The sequence below is a fragment of the Larus michahellis genome, chromosome 4 (genome assembly GCF_964199755.1).
Source record: "Larus michahellis chromosome 4, bLarMic1.1, whole genome shotgun sequence".
In the NCBI taxonomy this organism is placed as follows: Eukaryota; Metazoa; Chordata; class Aves; order Charadriiformes; family Laridae; genus Larus; species Larus michahellis.
In genome coordinates, this window is record NC_133899.1 from 40,535,259 (window position 1) to 40,552,470 (window position 17,212).

Here is a 17,212-nt window from a genome sequence, read left to right on the forward strand (position 1 = left end):
GACTGGTTGCGGAAACTTTTGCCTGACATTTCTGGCCTAAGGGTGCTGGATAACTTGCAGGGACGTTTCCTTCAGAGCGAGCTCTGGGAAATCCCAGCTCCCTTTTCAGTGTGGTCGTATCTGCGAGCAGCTTCCCTGCACATCACAGCCTTTGCCCCTTGTCCTATTGCAGTGGGCCCTGCTTAAAAGTTTGTCCCCATCTCTCCTGCAGCCCCCTTTAGGGACTGGAAGGGACTATAAGGTCTCCCTGGAGCCTTCTCTTCTCCAAGCTGAATAACCCCAACTCTCTCAGCCTGTCCTCATACCAGAGGTGCTCCAGCCCTCGGATCATCTTTGTGGCCTCCTCTGGACCCGCTCCAACAGATCCATGTCTTTTCCTGTGCTGAGGGCTCCAGACCTGGATGCAGTACTCCAGGTGGGGTCTCACCAGTGTGGAATAGAGGAGCAGAATCCCCTCCCTCGCCCTGCTGGCCACACTGCTTTTCAGGCAGCCCAAGATGCAGCTGGCTTTCTGGGCTGTGGGTGCACGTTGCTGGCTCATGATGAGCTTCTCATCCACCAGCACTCCCAAGTCCTTCTCAGCAGGGCTGCTCTCCATCCCTTCATCCCTCAGCCTGGATTGATGTTGGGGGTTGCCCCGACCCAAGTGCAGGACCCTGCACTTGTCCTTGTTGAACCTCATGAGGTTCCCACAGACCCACTTCTCCAGCCTGTCCAGGTCCCTCTGGAAGGGATCCTGTCCCTCAGGCGTGTCAACCGCACGCTCAGCGCGGTGTCACCTGCAAATCTGCTGAGGGTGCACCCGATCCCACTGCCCACATCATTGATGAAGACATTAAACAGTACTGGTCCCAGTACAGACCCCCGGGGGACACCACCTCTCACCGGTCTCCACTGGGACACTGCACCGTTGACCACTACCCTCTGGATGCGACCATCCAACAAATTCCCCACCCGCCGGACAGCCCACACATCAACCCCGCATCTCTCCAGCTGAGAGCGCAGGACGCTGTGAGGGACCGCGTCAAACCCCTCAGAGCGGCCCAGTGAAGCGTCACCCGCAGCCGTGCCCTTGCCCACGGAGGTGACACGGCGGATGTTTCCGGCCGCCCGGGACTCGTGACCAGGCACCGCCCCGGGCCCGCTCCCGCCCCCGGCACATGGCGATTCCGGCCTCCGCCCGGCCGGCGCCCGCGCGGATTGGCTACGGCCGTCCGTCCAGCAAGGGTAGCTGTGATTGGCTGGGGAGGTCACGTGAGGCGGAGGGCCCTGGCCCTTGACAATAAACATGGAGTCGATCTTCCACGAGCGGGTGAGTGGTTGGCGGGTGGGTTCCGCTCCTTGCCGGCGGAGGGGGCACCGCGCTGGGGACGCTGGGGGAACGGCCGAGCCTGTATGCTGGCCCCGGGGCTGTGCCCTGCCCGACCGGACCGCGCTGCCCCTCGCACCGCTCCGTCTGTCGGGCGAGGCCGTGTCTCGGAGTGCTCTGCCCCCGGGGGAGCCGGGGCCCCGTCGGCTGCGGCCCGGCCCGGCTCGGCTCCGCTGGGCCAGGAGACGTTGTCGACGGAGATGAGAGGGTCAGGGTCGAGCTCGGCCTTTCCCGCCGGCGGTGGCTGTTCCTTTCGGGCCTTCAGCAGCGGGCCCCGGGTAGGGGAAGGTGCCGGCTGCGGCTGGTGCCGAGCGGGCGGGCCGGGGTGAGGGGAGCAGCGGCGGGCAGGGCTGGGTCTGCGCTCTCCGCCCGGCCGCGGCCCTGTGAGGAGCAGGGGAGGGGAGAGCTGTGAAGGAAATCCGGGTTCCTCTGCTCTGCTGCCTGCTGAGCAGCGTCTCCTCGGCTGGAGCACAAATGCTGCTGTGAACTGCTGTGATTTCGTCCAGGCTTCCAAACACCAGATATTTCTGCTTTAATGCTATTCAGATATAGCTGTCTTCCCCTCCCCCCCCCCATGTGCTTTGCCAGTGCCTCTGCACTTCATTGCATTAACACTAGTTTTTATACACTGTTGTCATGTGTAATGTTTGGTTTACTTGGCAAAGAAAGCAAGATATCTGTCCAACCTTCTTAAAAATTTAAAATCCTTTTCTGAAATCCACAGAATCCGAGGAGAGTTCTTTCAAACTAGGTTTGGGTAGCAAAACTCAGCAAGCCCCGTGGTGTTAAACAGCCGCTCTTCAGATGATGAGTGTTGGATTTCAGACATTATGGCCTCTGCCACAGTGACCTTGAGTTCCAGTCTAAGTTTGAAAACTAGATCAAAACAAGTGTACCTTTCTCTTTTCTCTCTAGTGCACCTAGCCTATCGCATAATGAAATTATAACTTTTGCTCGGTTGCTTTGTAGTTTAGTAACAAAACTCTGCTGAAACTGAAGTGACAGCACAATGCATTCCAAGGTACAAGCTGACTGTAGTTGCTGGGGGTTTTGGGGAAGGAGGGTATAGTCTCGAGTGTCTCACCTGTGAAATATAACTGATCCTGGTAAGTTAGTTACACGGTTACACCTCAATGCCTCTTTTAAACTGGAATACCAAATATTTTTATCTTGTTACTGTTATTCTAGGGAAAACTTAACTGAACCTCTGTTGTTTTTTTTTCTTAAGGGTTGGTTGGTTGTTTCCCCCCCCCCATCAAGTGCACTACCTCAGTTCCTGTCAAAGTATTTAAAGTGCTGCATGTACATGCACATCCCGGACTAGAATCCGCGTGCCTCAGGTGTTATATTAAAAAGGCATGAAAAACATTGTTTTGTTAAATTGCCTTTATAAATATGTTTATAAATTTCTAGGCAGTGTAGCTTTTTTAACAGAGGAATGACAATTGCAGAAAGTAGGATTTAAGGATGGGGCTTAAGGAGCCCCTTTCTTTGATAAGACACAAGTGGTTGAAAATGCTGAAAGCAGGTTATATTGGGATAGGTTTCAATGAGAGAATTTCAGATTATGGAAGATGTGGTATTGTCTCCACACAGAAAAATGAAAGCTAATGTCTCTTAAAAACTGTAAGATCAGTTTTCTCTTCATATGCACTTCATATATACAAATTCTGCATACAAAAATTAGTGTTTATTACTTTAAGATAAAATTGTACAAATACAGAAAGGTCCTTTTTGTGAAATTAAGATTTAAGCCTGTATTACAACTCACTTTCAAAGATTTTTTTTTTAATAGCTCTTTTTTTCTAAGTCGGTTTCCTGTAATTCTGGTGGAGAAACCTGTGATTCTTGAGCAGGTTCTTCTGTTGCAGTTTTATCGCATGACCGGCAGCAGGGATGTGGTTCCGAAAGGATGGGAGCTGGTGTTTAGTCTCGAGTTCATTGTTGTGGGAAGGCTGTGAGCTGGAGCAGGTTTCTGGATTCCATTGGACTCTGGCCGTACAGCCAGTCCAGCTTGAATAACTTATTGCTCAACTGGGTGATGAAGCCTGAGGAAAATTCTGTCACCTGGGATAAAGGGAACTTTGGAGAGTCCTGCTGTGAGGGAAATCTTTGGAGATTTGTGCATATTGTTTGTATGAGGCTTTCCTGGAAGGTTAAAGAATATTCCTACAAGGCCTGCTCTTGTATTCTTCCATTTCTCTGCGTTTGGTGGGAGGGAGGGATGTTCTTTATTTTTGTTGAGGGATTTTAGTTTTGTTCTAAATGCAGTGCACGCATGTTAGAGGTCTTAATGTAACTAAAAATGAGGGCAGATTGGAACAAAAGAGAAAAGCAGGATTTTAAAACTGATGTTAATCTTGTCTTGCACTTGTAGTTTAGTTATTTGCAAAGAAAGGTTGTTTTTCATGGGAAACTGCAATTTGGTTGTTTTGGGTTTTGGTGGGTTTTTTGTTAGTTTGTTTTTTACAAGGCAGTATTTCATCTGCACTTATGAGAATAATGGAGCCTGATGTACATTCATTCAGACTAGATATTTTTGAACTTGTGCTACAAAATCATGACTGTCATTTCTAACTTACTCATTTTTAATTTGGGTTGAGAGTCTAAAAATATTATATTAGATTTCTATTATCTCCCGTGTGCTGGATATGTAATAAAGTAAGTGTTTTCCACTTAAATGCTTTAGCAACAAAAATATTTTTGTTGTTTAATGTGCTGAATTTAATTTTTTTTTCTTGTCACCCCATCATTGACATCAAGATTTTAGAACCAGTAGCACTAGCTTCTTTTACCTAGCTCCTATACATAAATTTCATGTGGAAAATGAGCTTTACAGCTTCTCCAGCTCCTAATCATTTCATCGACACTAAACAAATTGGTTATAATCTTAACTGGGTGAGTAACCTGAAGTGAAGGAAATAAATTCTGTAGATGTATAGTTTTAAATCTCTCCAGAGTCCTAATGGTCTGCCTTTCTATAGCCATGTGTGGAGAGCAGATTGCTGATACCCACACCTGGCAGGAAGAAAAGTTTAAAAAAAAAAAAAAAGCATCTGTTGCAGAAAACACTTGTTACTGGGAAGCAGAGATCTAAACTGATTCATTTTCATGTTGCAGTGATTTGGAAGAGGACAGAATCCATTGTCCTGATGGCTGCAGGGTCCTTGTGTGATTTGGTCAGGCCACTGGCAATTTTTACTGTGCTTTCAAAAATATTTCCTGAAAGGAAATAATGTGGGTTGGGTTGGGTTTTTTTTCCCCATCAAATTGATGGGAGGGTTGTATTCTATAGCTTGCAGTGTAATAGATGTGAAGACTATGTGGCATTCTGTGTGAGTGGGGAGGGCACGGACTTTGCCAGAATGAAATGGTTGAGTCATTTTACAGAGTAAAGCATTAACATATTTTTTTTTGTTGTTGTCTCTGATTTTTTTTTTTTTCCTCTTCCAATGTTTAGCAAGAAGGCTCTTTGTGTGCTCAGCACTGTCTGAATAATTTGCTCCAAGGGGAATATTTTAGTCCTGTTGAGTTATCCTCTATTGCACAGCAGTTGGATGAGGAAGAAAGAATGCGAATGGCAGAGGGAGGAGTGTCTAGTGAGGAATATAGAACGTTTTTACAGGTAAAATCTTCTTAATTTGAGGTTTCTTGATATTTGCCTGAAAGCTAATATTGCGTAGTGCAGACCTGCTATTCTTGCATAGCTGGAGAAGGTTAATTTCGTGCTTCTCAAACTTCTTAAATTTATAGGTCTTTTCATTCATGTATCTTAAATTTGGCATTTTCAAATGCTACTAGTATAGCTTTACAGTAATTCTATAAAAAGCTACTTTATTTTCATGTTATAGGTAGGAAGGTCAGGTGTGGCAAGGAAGAGGATCAGCAATTTGCCTTTTGTTTTTGTAAGCCAGTGGCAGAGATAGGAACAGAAGTTCCCATGCCTGTCTGTCTCTTAAGCACTGAGCATTTCTAATTTAAAGGTTTGAATTTTTAATTAATAAACTTATTTGGGAATGATAATCAGCCTTACAGACTAAGATATGTTTAGTTGTTGCTTTAAGTATGTGCAATTATATTTATTCTTGAAACTGAATTATTTCTGACCTTATATGCTTACACCATTTTTTCCTTCTCTCCCTCCTAACTTTGCACTGAGCAGCAGCCTTCTGTAAATATGGATGATAGTGGATTCTTCTCAATTCAAGTAAGCATGGCTCTTTACTGACAGAATTTTTTTATTTATGCAGTATACGTTCTCTTATAAAATGTAAATGGCATCGAGCTTTTTCATCTAGCTTCCAGTTTATAGGCTTAGCGTGATTAAGTGCTGGACTTCTAAATCTTCAGAGTTTTCCATTAAGAGCAGTGACTTGCAGTTCTTCAGTTCATGGGCCCTTGAACACAGAGGAGGAGCCACGGGCTCCTCAACTGTGAAAAACTGTCACCTGCTGACAATAAGCTTGTTTTCTAAGTTGCTTCTTATGGGGACTACAGGTGAAGAAGCAGACTTTAGATTTTCTCAAATTATAAACTGTAAAGCCCTTGGCAATGGTTACAGGGTTATCCCAGTGATCTGCCAAATGGAAAAAGCTGCAACGTCGGCATTCCAGATTTTATAACACACTCTGGACACTTTAGAGCTGGGGTTTTTCTTTTTCTTTTTTTTTTAAGGACCATAAGGGAAAAGTAATTAATAAGAAATACTTAAACCAGAACAACAACAAAAAAAGGTTTTGAACACTGAATTGGGGCATGTTTCTAGATGAGAGCTGTAGGCAGTGCTTTGTATCTTTGTCTGTCTCCTGAGTTTTCAGAGGTGATTGTCAATGTTCCAGAATCCCCCAAGAGCCCTCTCCCTTATGGCAGGGCAGGGCTGTTTTTCTGTTTGGTGAAAGACCATTAACAGTTCGGCATTTCTTGTTTGCTTGGTTGGGCTGCTTCAATATTGAAGCTGAAAAAAAAAAAAACAAAACAACTTCCTTATATTCTATTTTTTTTGTCCTGTTGTTGCTTTGCTCACTTGCTGCGTAGTTGACTCACTGAAAGGAAGATGAATTGTTAATTTAAAATTTCTTACAGCGTTATTTCAGAGAGTTTTAAAGAGTGATTGTAAAAGTGTTTGTGCTAATGTACCTGACTGAGCCTGTGATAATCCAGTGGTGCAAAATTTCCAGTAGTTACTGTGGGGAAGGATGACGTTGTACTGGGGGGGGGAGGGAGGGCAGTGCAGTACATTGAGAGCTGAGAGATGACAAGTTATGAAGTGCCTGTGGGAGCCGAAGCTGCAGCTTACTCTGGGGGAGTAAGCTTACTAACACATCTCAGTTAAATCCCAGTTTTGTTACTTCCCCTTAGATATAGTGTGCATGTTATGTTTGCATATAGATTCATGACAGTTGCATATTGAATAACGTGATTCCTAGGTTTCCTAGCAATGTTTTGAAATCTAAGTTTTATGAAAACAGTATAATTGTTTATAGCATTGCTTAAATTTAGCTTTGACTGGTTTGACTCATGAAAAGTGCTATTTTTTGACAGGTCATAAGCAATGCCTTGAAAGTTTGGGGTTTAGAACTAATCCTCTTCAACAGTCCAGAGTATCAGAGGCTTGGGATCGACCCTATGTAAGACTTTTTTTCTTAGCACCCTGCTTTAATTTTACAGAAAAATAATAATCTTAGTCTACGACTTAAATCTTTCTTTAAAATTACTATTTCAAGCTCTCTTGCATTCTGATGTTTTTATTATCCTGTCTGTCTTTAATTTTCTCCTTTTGGGGGTGTGTGTGAGTTTTGTCCTCTGTGCCTTCGTGAGATCTCAGTATCTGTGGCATCACAGGTACGTGGAGATGTCACTAATGTTGGCAACTTCCTAAATGTTATAAAAGCAGTATGAGTACTCTAACAGCAACAGTTGTATTACTGAAATTTTATGATAGAAGTTGAAATTAGTGATAAAAAAGAACTTAAACATTAATATACACTACAATATTAGAGTATTTAATTTTTTCTATACTTTTGTTTTTCTTTTTACAGAAATGAAAAATCATTTATTTGTAATTATAAGGAACACTGGTTTACAGTTCGAAAGTTAGGAAAACAGGTGACATTGTCTTTTTTTTATTTAAAAATTAACTTCAGAATGGGGGTGGAAAAGTGGTTGCACGTAGACCATGTGTTGGCCTTTTGCAAGCTTTTGCTGCAGTTTACTTTAGTAGTATCCCATATTAAAAAAAAAAAAAAGTAAATGTTTGTTATATCACTAAAATGCCAGGCAGCTTTTTATGAATGTTAGCCTGGGGAAAGACCCTAGGATCAGTTCCCCAGTGAACCTGTCCTCAAAGGAAAGCTGCATCTCTGGTACAGTGTGTGACATCCTAAGCTCTTTTCTTTCTTTTCTGCTTGAAAAATAGCAGAAAAAAATTTACAGGGCGGGAGGAGGGAGTCCTAGGCAAGTATTAGGATCCCTATAGAAAGCAACCTTATTTTAATGCACTAAATTATTGACATTGTAAAAATATTTTTGCCTGTTTAAATAGACAGTAGGTATAAGAAAAAGTTCAAATTTCAAATGTATTAATATTTGTGATTGCTTGTATTTAAGAGTACCCCATCAGAATAAGGTTGGGGAAAGTAGAATCACAACTTTGCACTATTTTAGAAAACTTTCTGAAACAGTTGTACTACAAGCAGAAAACAGTTATTAAAGGTAAGGGATGGCCATACAAGTATATGGTCCATATATAATAACTCAAGTCACATCCATGTCCCTTGGAACACCAGTGCAGTGCTTTATTTCAGTAGCCAGACATTGTTGTGGATCATACTGCATAAGCTTTTATAAGATAGTTTGGGTTTTGGTTTTTTTTCCAGTTTTTTTTGTCATAGAAAATATTTATGGAATAAGCTTTTACATTCTAGAATAGTAGACAGGCGTCTCTTTACTGATTTGGTTCAGTTTGTAAGTGGTGGCTACCTGTGTTGTCATCCAGGTTAAAAAAAAAATTAAAAATTAAAAAAAAGTCACGTGTGAGTAAACAAATTAAACTCTGCTGTTCTGCTTTAGTTTTAAAATATGGCTAATGTTTACAGCCAATTTTTATATATTTCATATGGAAAAGGCTGAATGGTCTCTTAAAAGTATGGGAATGTTCCTTATTATCTATACAACCATGTTACGTGGAATTTTGTGAGATAAAACATTTTGGGCTAGAATGCAAAGTCAGATGAGGGATGTTTTTTGCTTGTACCTGTGGCTTGTAGCCACATGAAGACAATACTAGGTGTCCGTTAGCTAGAGAGTAATGAGAAAGGATAGACAAAATAGGTTGGCTTAGATTTGACCTGCTTCTCTTCTGTTACAGTTAAGTGAAACTAGTTTACCAAACCTTCCTCTTCCATGTTCCCTTTTAAAAGTTCATCTGTAATCTTCCTATTGTATTTGTTTATGTAACTTTCTGTTCCCCACTCCTACGCTGTTGATGGTCTTACCCTTTCCTAGTGGCAAAGGGTGTTTTTGACAAATTAAGTGACCAAATGACATAATGATAGTTAGTCACTTACCTGTATTCCAGGTGAATTGTAGTATGGGCCTGACTGCAGCTGTATAACTGCATATATGGAAGTTTGGGTAGAGAATGGAGAAAGTTTTCTCCTTCTACTGTCTGAAATAGTGTTTCCTGGTTAAAATTGGATAATATCGAATGAGTATGGTATAAAAAAGGTTCTTCAGATTGCTTGCAATACATATGGGATTTTACAGGTAGAATATTTTGTCATCCATGTTGAATGTATTTTCCCTCTAGAAGTAGTATTATAAGTGACTAGTTCTCTTCTTCAGGGAACTAGAAATGATCTGTGTGTATTTATCTGAAGTGTCCGCTTTTGTAATATTATGCTGTACTATCAGCATATTAAATTTGAGTTCATTTTTCTTGATTTTTAAATTTTAAAATTATCTCAGAGAGAAGTAAACTATAGTTTACAGCATCACCAGCTATTACAGGCAGCACGTTTAATGAAAGTATTTCATGGAAAGAATTCAGCTTCCACTTTCTGTATCTATTAATTTCTGAAGATGCAGCGTTAACTTATGAAGGGTTTCTTCCTTCACTAGTCTCTGAACAGATTTAAAACTAGGATTAAGCAGAATTTTAGAATGATGTCTGCAATAATTCTTCTACCATTATATTTTATCTGTTTCAATCTGTTTGCCTGGTACCAGTGTTCAGTAATGGGAGAGAGCACGCAGTCATTGCCCCGCTTCAGATCTCCTCTTAGCTGAAGAGTATTTGAAGGGTAACCTTTAGCAGCATAGGTATTGTGCTTCAAAAGACTTTTAATTTGATAATTTATTTTACTAGATTTATTCGGATATTCCATCATAGAAAATGACCACAATGTACAGAAATGGATTACCAAGTAATCTTTATGCTAATTTGTTCTCTCAAACCTTTTTTTTCTTAATTACAGTGGTTTAACTTGAACTCTCTCTTGATGGGTCCAGAACTAATATCAGATACATATCTTGCACTTTTCTTGGCTCAATTACAACAGGAAGGTAATAGTAACTTGCAGATGTTAAATCTCGTTAATTAAAAGTAGGTAATAATCATTATTTATTAGAACTTATGTATTCAGTTAACTACCCTTAGTTATATGATTGAAATAGTGAAATAACCCAAGTCCTTATAATGAAAGGTAGAGCCTTACATTGTAATAAATTGCACATCGTTGTGTCCATATAGTGTGCATTTTAGAGTGTTTACGCGTGCACCTTAATGCTGTAGACTTACAATTTGTTTTTCTCAGGTTATTCCATATTTGTAGTAAAAGGTGACCTGCCAGACTGTGAGGCTGATCAGCTATTGCAGATGATTCGGGTGCAGCAGATGCAGCGACCAAAACTAATTGGAGAAGAGACAGCACAGTCAAGAGATCAGAGGTAAGGTAAATAGAGATTTCGTTTTAATAATGTCCGGTATGATTGGTTTCCATGATTAATGCCTACATGGAGACAACTCCCTTAAGACGTAATTAGAAGTACCTTCAGTGCAATATGCTTACTACTGTTCCGCACAGTAGAAGCAAGTTGGTAGAATACAAATTAAGCATGCAAAACCTACCTTAATAAGGATTCAGTCTTTCCACGTGCATGAGTGTTGTATAGTGCAGATTTTTAACTTCATGATTACAATATTTTTCCAACTATAGTAAAGTGGGTTAGCAAGTATGGTTAACAGTAGCCAGTCTATAATTAAGACTGGCTTGTGCGTTCTGTCATAAGTAGAAAGGAATGAGAAACCCGTATCTGAATTCCACATCATATGAATCATACAGCATTCCCTTTTGGAATAATATCACTGTAAATGTGGTGCTGCTCTGTTGTGATGCGTTCTAATACAAAGCATATAAAGTAATACTACTGTAATAATTTCATCACATTTTCATAGTGAATAAATTGCGTACTGATAAAAAGGCTTAAGGCTTTCCAGAGGAATTAATTCATTATTATTTCTTCTGCTTTATAAAGGTAAGCTGGTGTTGTAAATTGACGGAATAAAAACAAACTACTTGGCAGTAACGTAGAAAGTGTGTGTCATTTACAGAGGATCTGTTGCTCTCTTGTGGTCATCAAAGCTTCCTAAGAAGGAGACCACATGGCCTCCACTATTTTCTGCTGGTGTAACTGTTTAAATAGCAGTAGGTTTGAATAATGTGTCGTATTACTTTTTGTAGCCTTATTGTTTTTGAAGTTTTTCCTATTAAACAGATTCTCGTCATGATGTGCATGGGTTTAGAGTTGCAGTATTTTCATTTTTCCAGCTGTAAGCTCTGTTTGCAGCTCTTTTGTGCTTTTTATGTAGAAATTAAAATATGGGATTACATAACATATTTTCACAATAGAAGTGTTTTTTTTCTCAAAGTCTAAAAAAAAAAAGTAGAGTTGAATCGGCAGCAAATATTTACTTTAAATCTCACAATAAAAGTTAGTATCATTTCTGTCTGAATTCTGCCATAAACATACCAATTTCACAGGCTACCCAGAAGTGATGTGGACCAAGCAATAGAAGTTAACCCTCCTTTTGATGGAACAGGCATGTTGGATGAAGATGAAGAGAATTTTCAGAGAGCCCTGGCTCTAAGTAGGCAGGAAATCGATATGGAAGATGAAGAAGCTGATCTTCGCAGAGCCATTCAACTCAGCATGCAAGGTGAAGTGCTCATCTAAATTTCTCTTCCAGTGTTCATGCTGCTTGTGCTTTAGGCAGCCGCTGAAATCAGCCTCCGTCAGCCACATCAAGCTCTCTGAAAAGACTGGCACAGAGGGACAATCCAGAGTGTCCTGTAGCTATCTCCTTTCTGCTTTTTGAAAAGTTGCAACTTTCGCGTTAGCATTGATCACTAGGAAGCAAGAACAAATTGGCAAAGGGTGGCATGAGGGAAGGGAGACGGTCCTAAGGTGAGGAGAGTGAGTATCCAGTGAAATTAGCCTAGGTGCTTATTTCTCCAGCAAGCCTCTTTCTTCCTCTCAAGTTTGAAGACATTTTTCTTAAGCTGTATTTAATTTACTAACTTCATTTTACTGTAATTAGTAGGATATGGCGTGTTCTGGTTTTAGGTAGTCGTCGAAGTCAGTTCTCAGACGCATTGCTGCAGAATGTTCCTCAGTCGCCTCACACCAGTCAGACTGACTGCCTTTCTTCAGAAGAACTGCGAAGGAGAAGACAAGCGTATTTTGAAAAGTAAAGTAGTTAACAGAAAGCTGCATGTAGGAAGTACATGGCATATTTTTCAGTGCTTTTTGGGGTGTGGATGGGTTTCGGACTGAGGTCCAGCTTGACTTTTATCGTGTAACATGTTTTCCTAACAATACTTCAGTTTTGCTATTGCCAGGTGGTTCCTATGAAGAAACCTGTAAATAAGAGGGGATCTGTTAGTAATGTAACATCAGTCTTGTGAAGAAGGAAAACGTACATGTTACAGAAGTCTTTTAAATGAAATCCTGTAAATTTCTGTAATTATCTTCCTGAAGGAAGTATTCTTTCTCTTAAGACTTTGCTTCTGGTAATGATGCCTGTAATGTGCATCACGTGAAAGCGTTCTCGATGGTATTTTATGTTGCTGTTCTGGAGGACCTTCTTAATACATAGTTGGGGTATTGTAGCTTTTCCTTATTTCTGTCTCCTAGTGATGGAGGAAATAAAGACCAGGGAGAAGTGCTATGGATTGGATGAGTTAGACTTTTGCATGAGAGGATGAGAATGCAGAACATCTGAATTCTGGGAGAATAGTTGTGTGGCTTGCAATATAACGTTGGGAAGATAGGTGTCTGAAGGTTAGCAGGGTGAAACGACTGAAGAGATTTTAGGTGTAGGTGTCTTATGGTACCAAACAGCTTCTACTTCTTACTCTTAGCCTTCCTTACAACGAGATAGACTTGATACAGGTCTCATGCTGATGTTAATCTTACTCTGTTATAAATTTGTAACACTTTCAGGCAGCAGCAACAGCTGCAGCAGCAAGATCGGACCCCAGACCTACATGATAAGCCCTCAAGCACTCCAGAAGCTGACCCAGGTATTGTTTTTTAAACTGATTTCCAACACTGAAATATTTACATCTCTTACCTCTGTGTTGTGCCACTTTCCTTGTCTGCCTACTCCCTCACTTCAGCAGCCATTTGGCCCATGTATCACAGCCATTACTCTCTTTGGCAGCAAAGCAATGCACCACTTTCTTGAAAAGCGTGTTCTGTGTTGAATGTCACTATCCTGCTTCAAAGTGAAGAGCGTTACTGTTAGACCATTTGATTTCTGGCTTTGCTTTTTGTTGTTTTGTTTGGCTCGAGCATTAGAAATTGCAGTCTTTGGGATTTGTGCCAGCAATTTTGTTAGATGACAAAGTTGTATGACTGTAATAAACTTGGAGTAATATCTAACAAAACTACTGGAACCAGTTTTCAGTAGAACATAAATATGTAGGCCTTAGCAGTATTAAGTATTGGTAATCCAAAATTCATGTGTATTACTTGTTACCAAGTGACTGTTGTGGATGGGAAGCTCAGTGCAAAATGTCCAATGATTTTAAAAAACCAAAACCAGTATGGGGGGGGGTGGAAACAGGTGGGTGTGTACAAAAGGAACAAAGAAAGCATTTAACTATAGTTGAGAAGTACCTCTGTGCATTAATTACAGCTTTTATGTATTTATTTTCATTAGGAGGTGATATGAGTGAAGAAGACATGCTTCAAGCAGCCATGAATATGTCTCTGGAATCTGTTAGAAACCACTTGAATACAGAAGAGGAGAAATGACATAACTTTTTTCCCCTCTTTATTGTCAAAACACTAAGTCTCCATTATAACTTTACTGTGTGGATGTTGCACAAGCAGGGTTCATTTCAGAGTTCTGGAAGCAGGAATGAAAGGCAGGGGCTGGAGGTCAGAGTTCAGAGGGAATTTGCAAATATAAAAAAAAATTGCACTAATTTAGAAAACTGTAGCACTCCTACTACAGAACTTCTGTTCCCAAGAGTACCTGCATTAAAATTACTTAAACTAGTCACATGAACAAAGTGAGACGTGTAGTAGCTGTAACTTGCATTTAAAAAGCAAGTTTAAATTGTTTTGAAGAATTCTATAGAAAATTCAAAAGGTGCTGGAAACCAGCATCAACTGATTTCCTTCAGTACTAAAGGAAAAATAGATACAAGTAATAAGTTGTGACTATAAATGACTAAGTCCTTTATAAGAAATCACTTAAAATAGAAAAAAGAATTAAATTCTGCTTATCTTAGATAATTTATTTTGTGATTGTTTGTTCTGAGTGACTTAATGTCAACTTTTCGGTCCTGCTGTCCACTTTTGAAATGACCCATTCTGCAGGAGAAACGTGAATCCATCATTTTCATATTTTGCAGTTAAAATCTTCAGTGTATTGTTGATTATGATGATACTCCTTTCAGTGACTTCTGACTTTGTAACACTTTCTGGTTTTCCCTTCAGTTCCAGCTGTAGGTTTTCCTTTCAGTTCCAACTGTAAAATTTTCAGATCCATGTTTAAAGTAGGATTTTTTGCATTGCCCTATTGTCTTTTAGCAGATAACTTGCCTTCTTTGGTTTGGATTTTTATTATTTGTTTTTGTTTTCTTACGTTCTTTGTAGTTGTGCCACTGTCTTTACTATGAAAGTAGCATGTGATCAGTTGGGTTAAACAGGTTTTCTTGTATTTTTTACCTCCTCTGGGGTCTTTTTTCCTCTTTAAGCTCAGTCCTTCATTCTGGCCTTTCAGTATGAAAGAGCTGTAACCGAGTCTAGGAGAGAGGAGGAGGGGGTTTAGGTGCCATAAAGTCAGTGCCACACACATACGGCGCATTCCTGCAGTCTGAAATGACCCCTGCACAAGTAGCTCTTTTAAGAATGAATATTTATGTCTGTGTGGATGTTCTTTCTGAAATGCTTTTTATGAGCGTCTGTCAGAATGTTGCAGCTTTTTCAGGAATGGCCTTTACTCATGCACCTTACAATTTTTTATCATGCTGTTTCTGATTCTGAGAAAAATGGGGAGCAAAGTATGTGAGAGAGCTTATTCTATTGGTTGTAAGACGTTTGCTTTGATATCCGGGATGAATGTGTACCAGGGTGACCAAACCTGACTTTCAACTTCAGTGCAACAATTGAGATGATTCATTTTCCGAAATGGTGCTTGAAATACAAATTCTGTTTACATATAAATTATATGGGGAATATGTTTTAGATGAGAGTGTGTAAGCTGTAGTCCACTTAATGCATTAACAGTTAGCACAGGCATTCTGAGAATCTTTTGAAGATAACCCCAAATTTCTTTATCAAAATATTCTAAAGTTATATCATTGCCCAATAGTAACATGTAATTAAAATTAGTATGAAATGAATGGTAGCTAGATGGAAATATACATTCAGCATCAAGTAGTACTGTACATGAAAGGGCTCTTACCTCCCAGTGAAGATTTGTTTAGAGCAGTGGTTTCTTGATAACTTAGGATATTCTTATATTATACATAATTGGGCTGAATTCTGTTTTCCTTACCTGTGTGCTGAATTTCCACCAATGTCACCAGAACCACTGGTATGTCTAAGATAATACGGATTTTGATGTGAGACAGCATTACTTTTTAAAAACTGATTTTAAATTTTGTCTTTTTAAAATAATCTTGTTGTGCATATTATAATTAATATCTGTAATGTCTCAAATTAATATAGCTAAACAATGGCTTTAAAAGTCCGTGTGTGCATATGCCATATTGAAATGCTCTTATTTTTCAGGTTGTAAATTTCTGCTTTCGGTTTAAAATTTGTATGAAACTGAAAACAGGAAAGGAATCTGTAAAGCACTGAATTATTTCTCTGCTCGTCTGTAAATTATCCACAGCTTTAATTTCCCGTCTTTTGTTGTGCCATAAACCGCTTCTGAAATAAGACTCCTTTTTATAAACAGGTATAGGCTGGCAATTTGATACCAGTACTTGGACCTTTTATCCTCTGTTATAAGAATATAATAAAAATATATTATTTCTATAGCTATATAGTGTAGCAGCCCTATATTTAAAAAAAAAATAAAAAATTTAAGCCTCTTGAGTTGCATTAACTGTAACCCATGGTGATTACATGTTTTTATAATCACTAAAGTGTGGAGGTTTGCGTTGGAACTTTCATGTCACTGTGTAAGTTACTTCATCACCTAAGTGTTCTAATATGTGAGGAACAGACAGGAACAGTGCCTGAAAAGCACAACTGCATCAGTCATTACAGGGCTAACCCTATTCCTTTCTGTGTCGAAACGTTGTTCTACAAATACCAATTTGATTTTCAGAGGAATATCAAGGTTAATGAAGTAGGGGTATCTGCCTAGTCAAGCAGTTAAGAGGTATCAGTTTAAGCTATGTATGTTAATTGCACCAAAGGAAAAGACTAATACTAATTGCCAACAGTCCATATTTTCTAATCCAGTCCTAAAGTTCAAAATGTGTGGCCCTGCCAAGAAGCTGCCAATAAAAAGCCCATCTCATTTTTTTGGTGTGCATTCTTTCAGTGACTAACAGTTCTCAACGTGGCTGAACTATGCTCAAAAGGCGTTTACTAACTTAGAGCCTATTCCTGGTGTTACCTCGCCTGTCAAGCTGACGGTTTTTTTCCCACGTTGTAGCTTCAGGCCAAAGTCCATTGTGAAGGAGCCGTTTTATTACAGTATGATATTTGAGTGAATTTCAGACTTCATTCATCCAGCAGAATTTTAGTCTTCCTCACAGTGAACAGTCCACGTGATGTAATGCGTGGTGTTCTGCCTATAGAAATCAAAGGGGTGTTGGGATAATGGTGATACTTATATTAAATATCTTCCAAAATTATTTCTGTAAGTATAATTCTTTGAACTGCTTTCGTGGCCTTGTAATGAGGGCAGGAGGAAAAAGTGTTATAATGCAGTTGTGCTTGAATGCAATTCCTGTTATGCACAGCAAGTATAAATATGAGCTGTTTAAATGCTCATATATTTGTGGGCTTGACACTAATCTGATACAATACTGGCTTACTCTCCAACATTTGGGCTCCTTGTGCCCTTCAAACAACTTCAGCAAGTTTAAATCTAATTTTCAGCTAATGTATTCTTATTATTTTTCAGACTTAATTAATTTGCAGACAATTTAACTAATACAAAGTTAAATCTCCGATGTGTTTTAATGTTGGACTATTGCTTCTATTATAAATCTATAAAATGGCAGGGAGTTTAAAATAGCTTCTGTCCATCTACTAAACTATTTCTGTATCTCAAGACAAATATTGGTTTATTACAAAACTGACAAT

General features: G+C 39.6%; 1 protein-coding gene and 1 long non-coding RNA gene across 6 annotated transcripts; one reads left to right on the top strand and one right to left on the bottom strand.

Moving 5' to 3' along the window:
- Window positions 1-1,218: 1,218 nt before the first annotated feature.
- Window positions 1,219-14,091, top strand: ATXN3 (ataxin 3). Of its 5 annotated transcripts, XM_074584194.1 has the most exons (11): window positions 1,219-1,312; window positions 4,830-4,994; window positions 5,532-5,576; window positions 6,911-6,996; window positions 7,408-7,474; window positions 9,844-9,931; window positions 10,183-10,315; window positions 11,410-11,585; window positions 11,993-12,116; window positions 12,872-12,951; window positions 13,593-14,091. In XM_074584194.1, the coding sequence occupies exons 1-11, from the start codon at window positions 1,289-1,291 to the stop codon at window positions 13,685-13,687; spliced, it is 1,083 nt and encodes a 360-aa protein (XP_074440295.1). In that variant the 5' UTR covers window positions 1,219-1,288; the 3' UTR covers window positions 13,688-14,091. The 5 variants fall into 5 exon arrangements, with proteins under 5 accessions (XP_074440295.1, XP_074440296.1, XP_074440298.1 ...); XM_074584195.1 differs by lacking the exon at window positions 7,408-7,474 and having other exon boundaries at window positions 1,246-1,312; window positions 13,593-14,065; XM_074584197.1 differs by lacking the exons at window positions 4,830-4,994; window positions 5,532-5,576; window positions 6,911-6,996; window positions 7,408-7,474; window positions 9,844-9,931 and having other exon boundaries at window positions 1,295-1,312; window positions 13,593-13,834.
- Window positions 11,115-13,148, bottom strand: LOC141742291 (uncharacterized). Its single transcript, XR_012586660.1, has 2 exons — window positions 13,002-13,148; window positions 11,115-12,286 (listed from the first exon to the last, which is right to left on the bottom strand). It is a non-coding gene; the product is annotated as an uncharacterized LOC141742291 (long non-coding RNA).
- Window positions 14,092-17,212: the final 3,121 nt, after the last annotated feature.

Excerpts from the sequence above, each read along its gene's own strand:
- ATXN3 (XM_074584194.1), top strand. The coding sequence starts at position 1,289 with ATGGAGTCGATCTTCCACGAGCGG. Across the intron at positions 7,475-9,843 it reads TTCGAAAGTTAGGAAAACAG|TGGTTTAACTTGAACTCTCT; the intron begins GTGACATTGTCT and ends TCTTAATTACAG. Across the intron at positions 10,316-11,409 it reads GCACAGTCAAGAGATCAGAG|GCTACCCAGAAGTGATGTGG; the intron begins GTAAGGTAAATA and ends CCAATTTCACAG.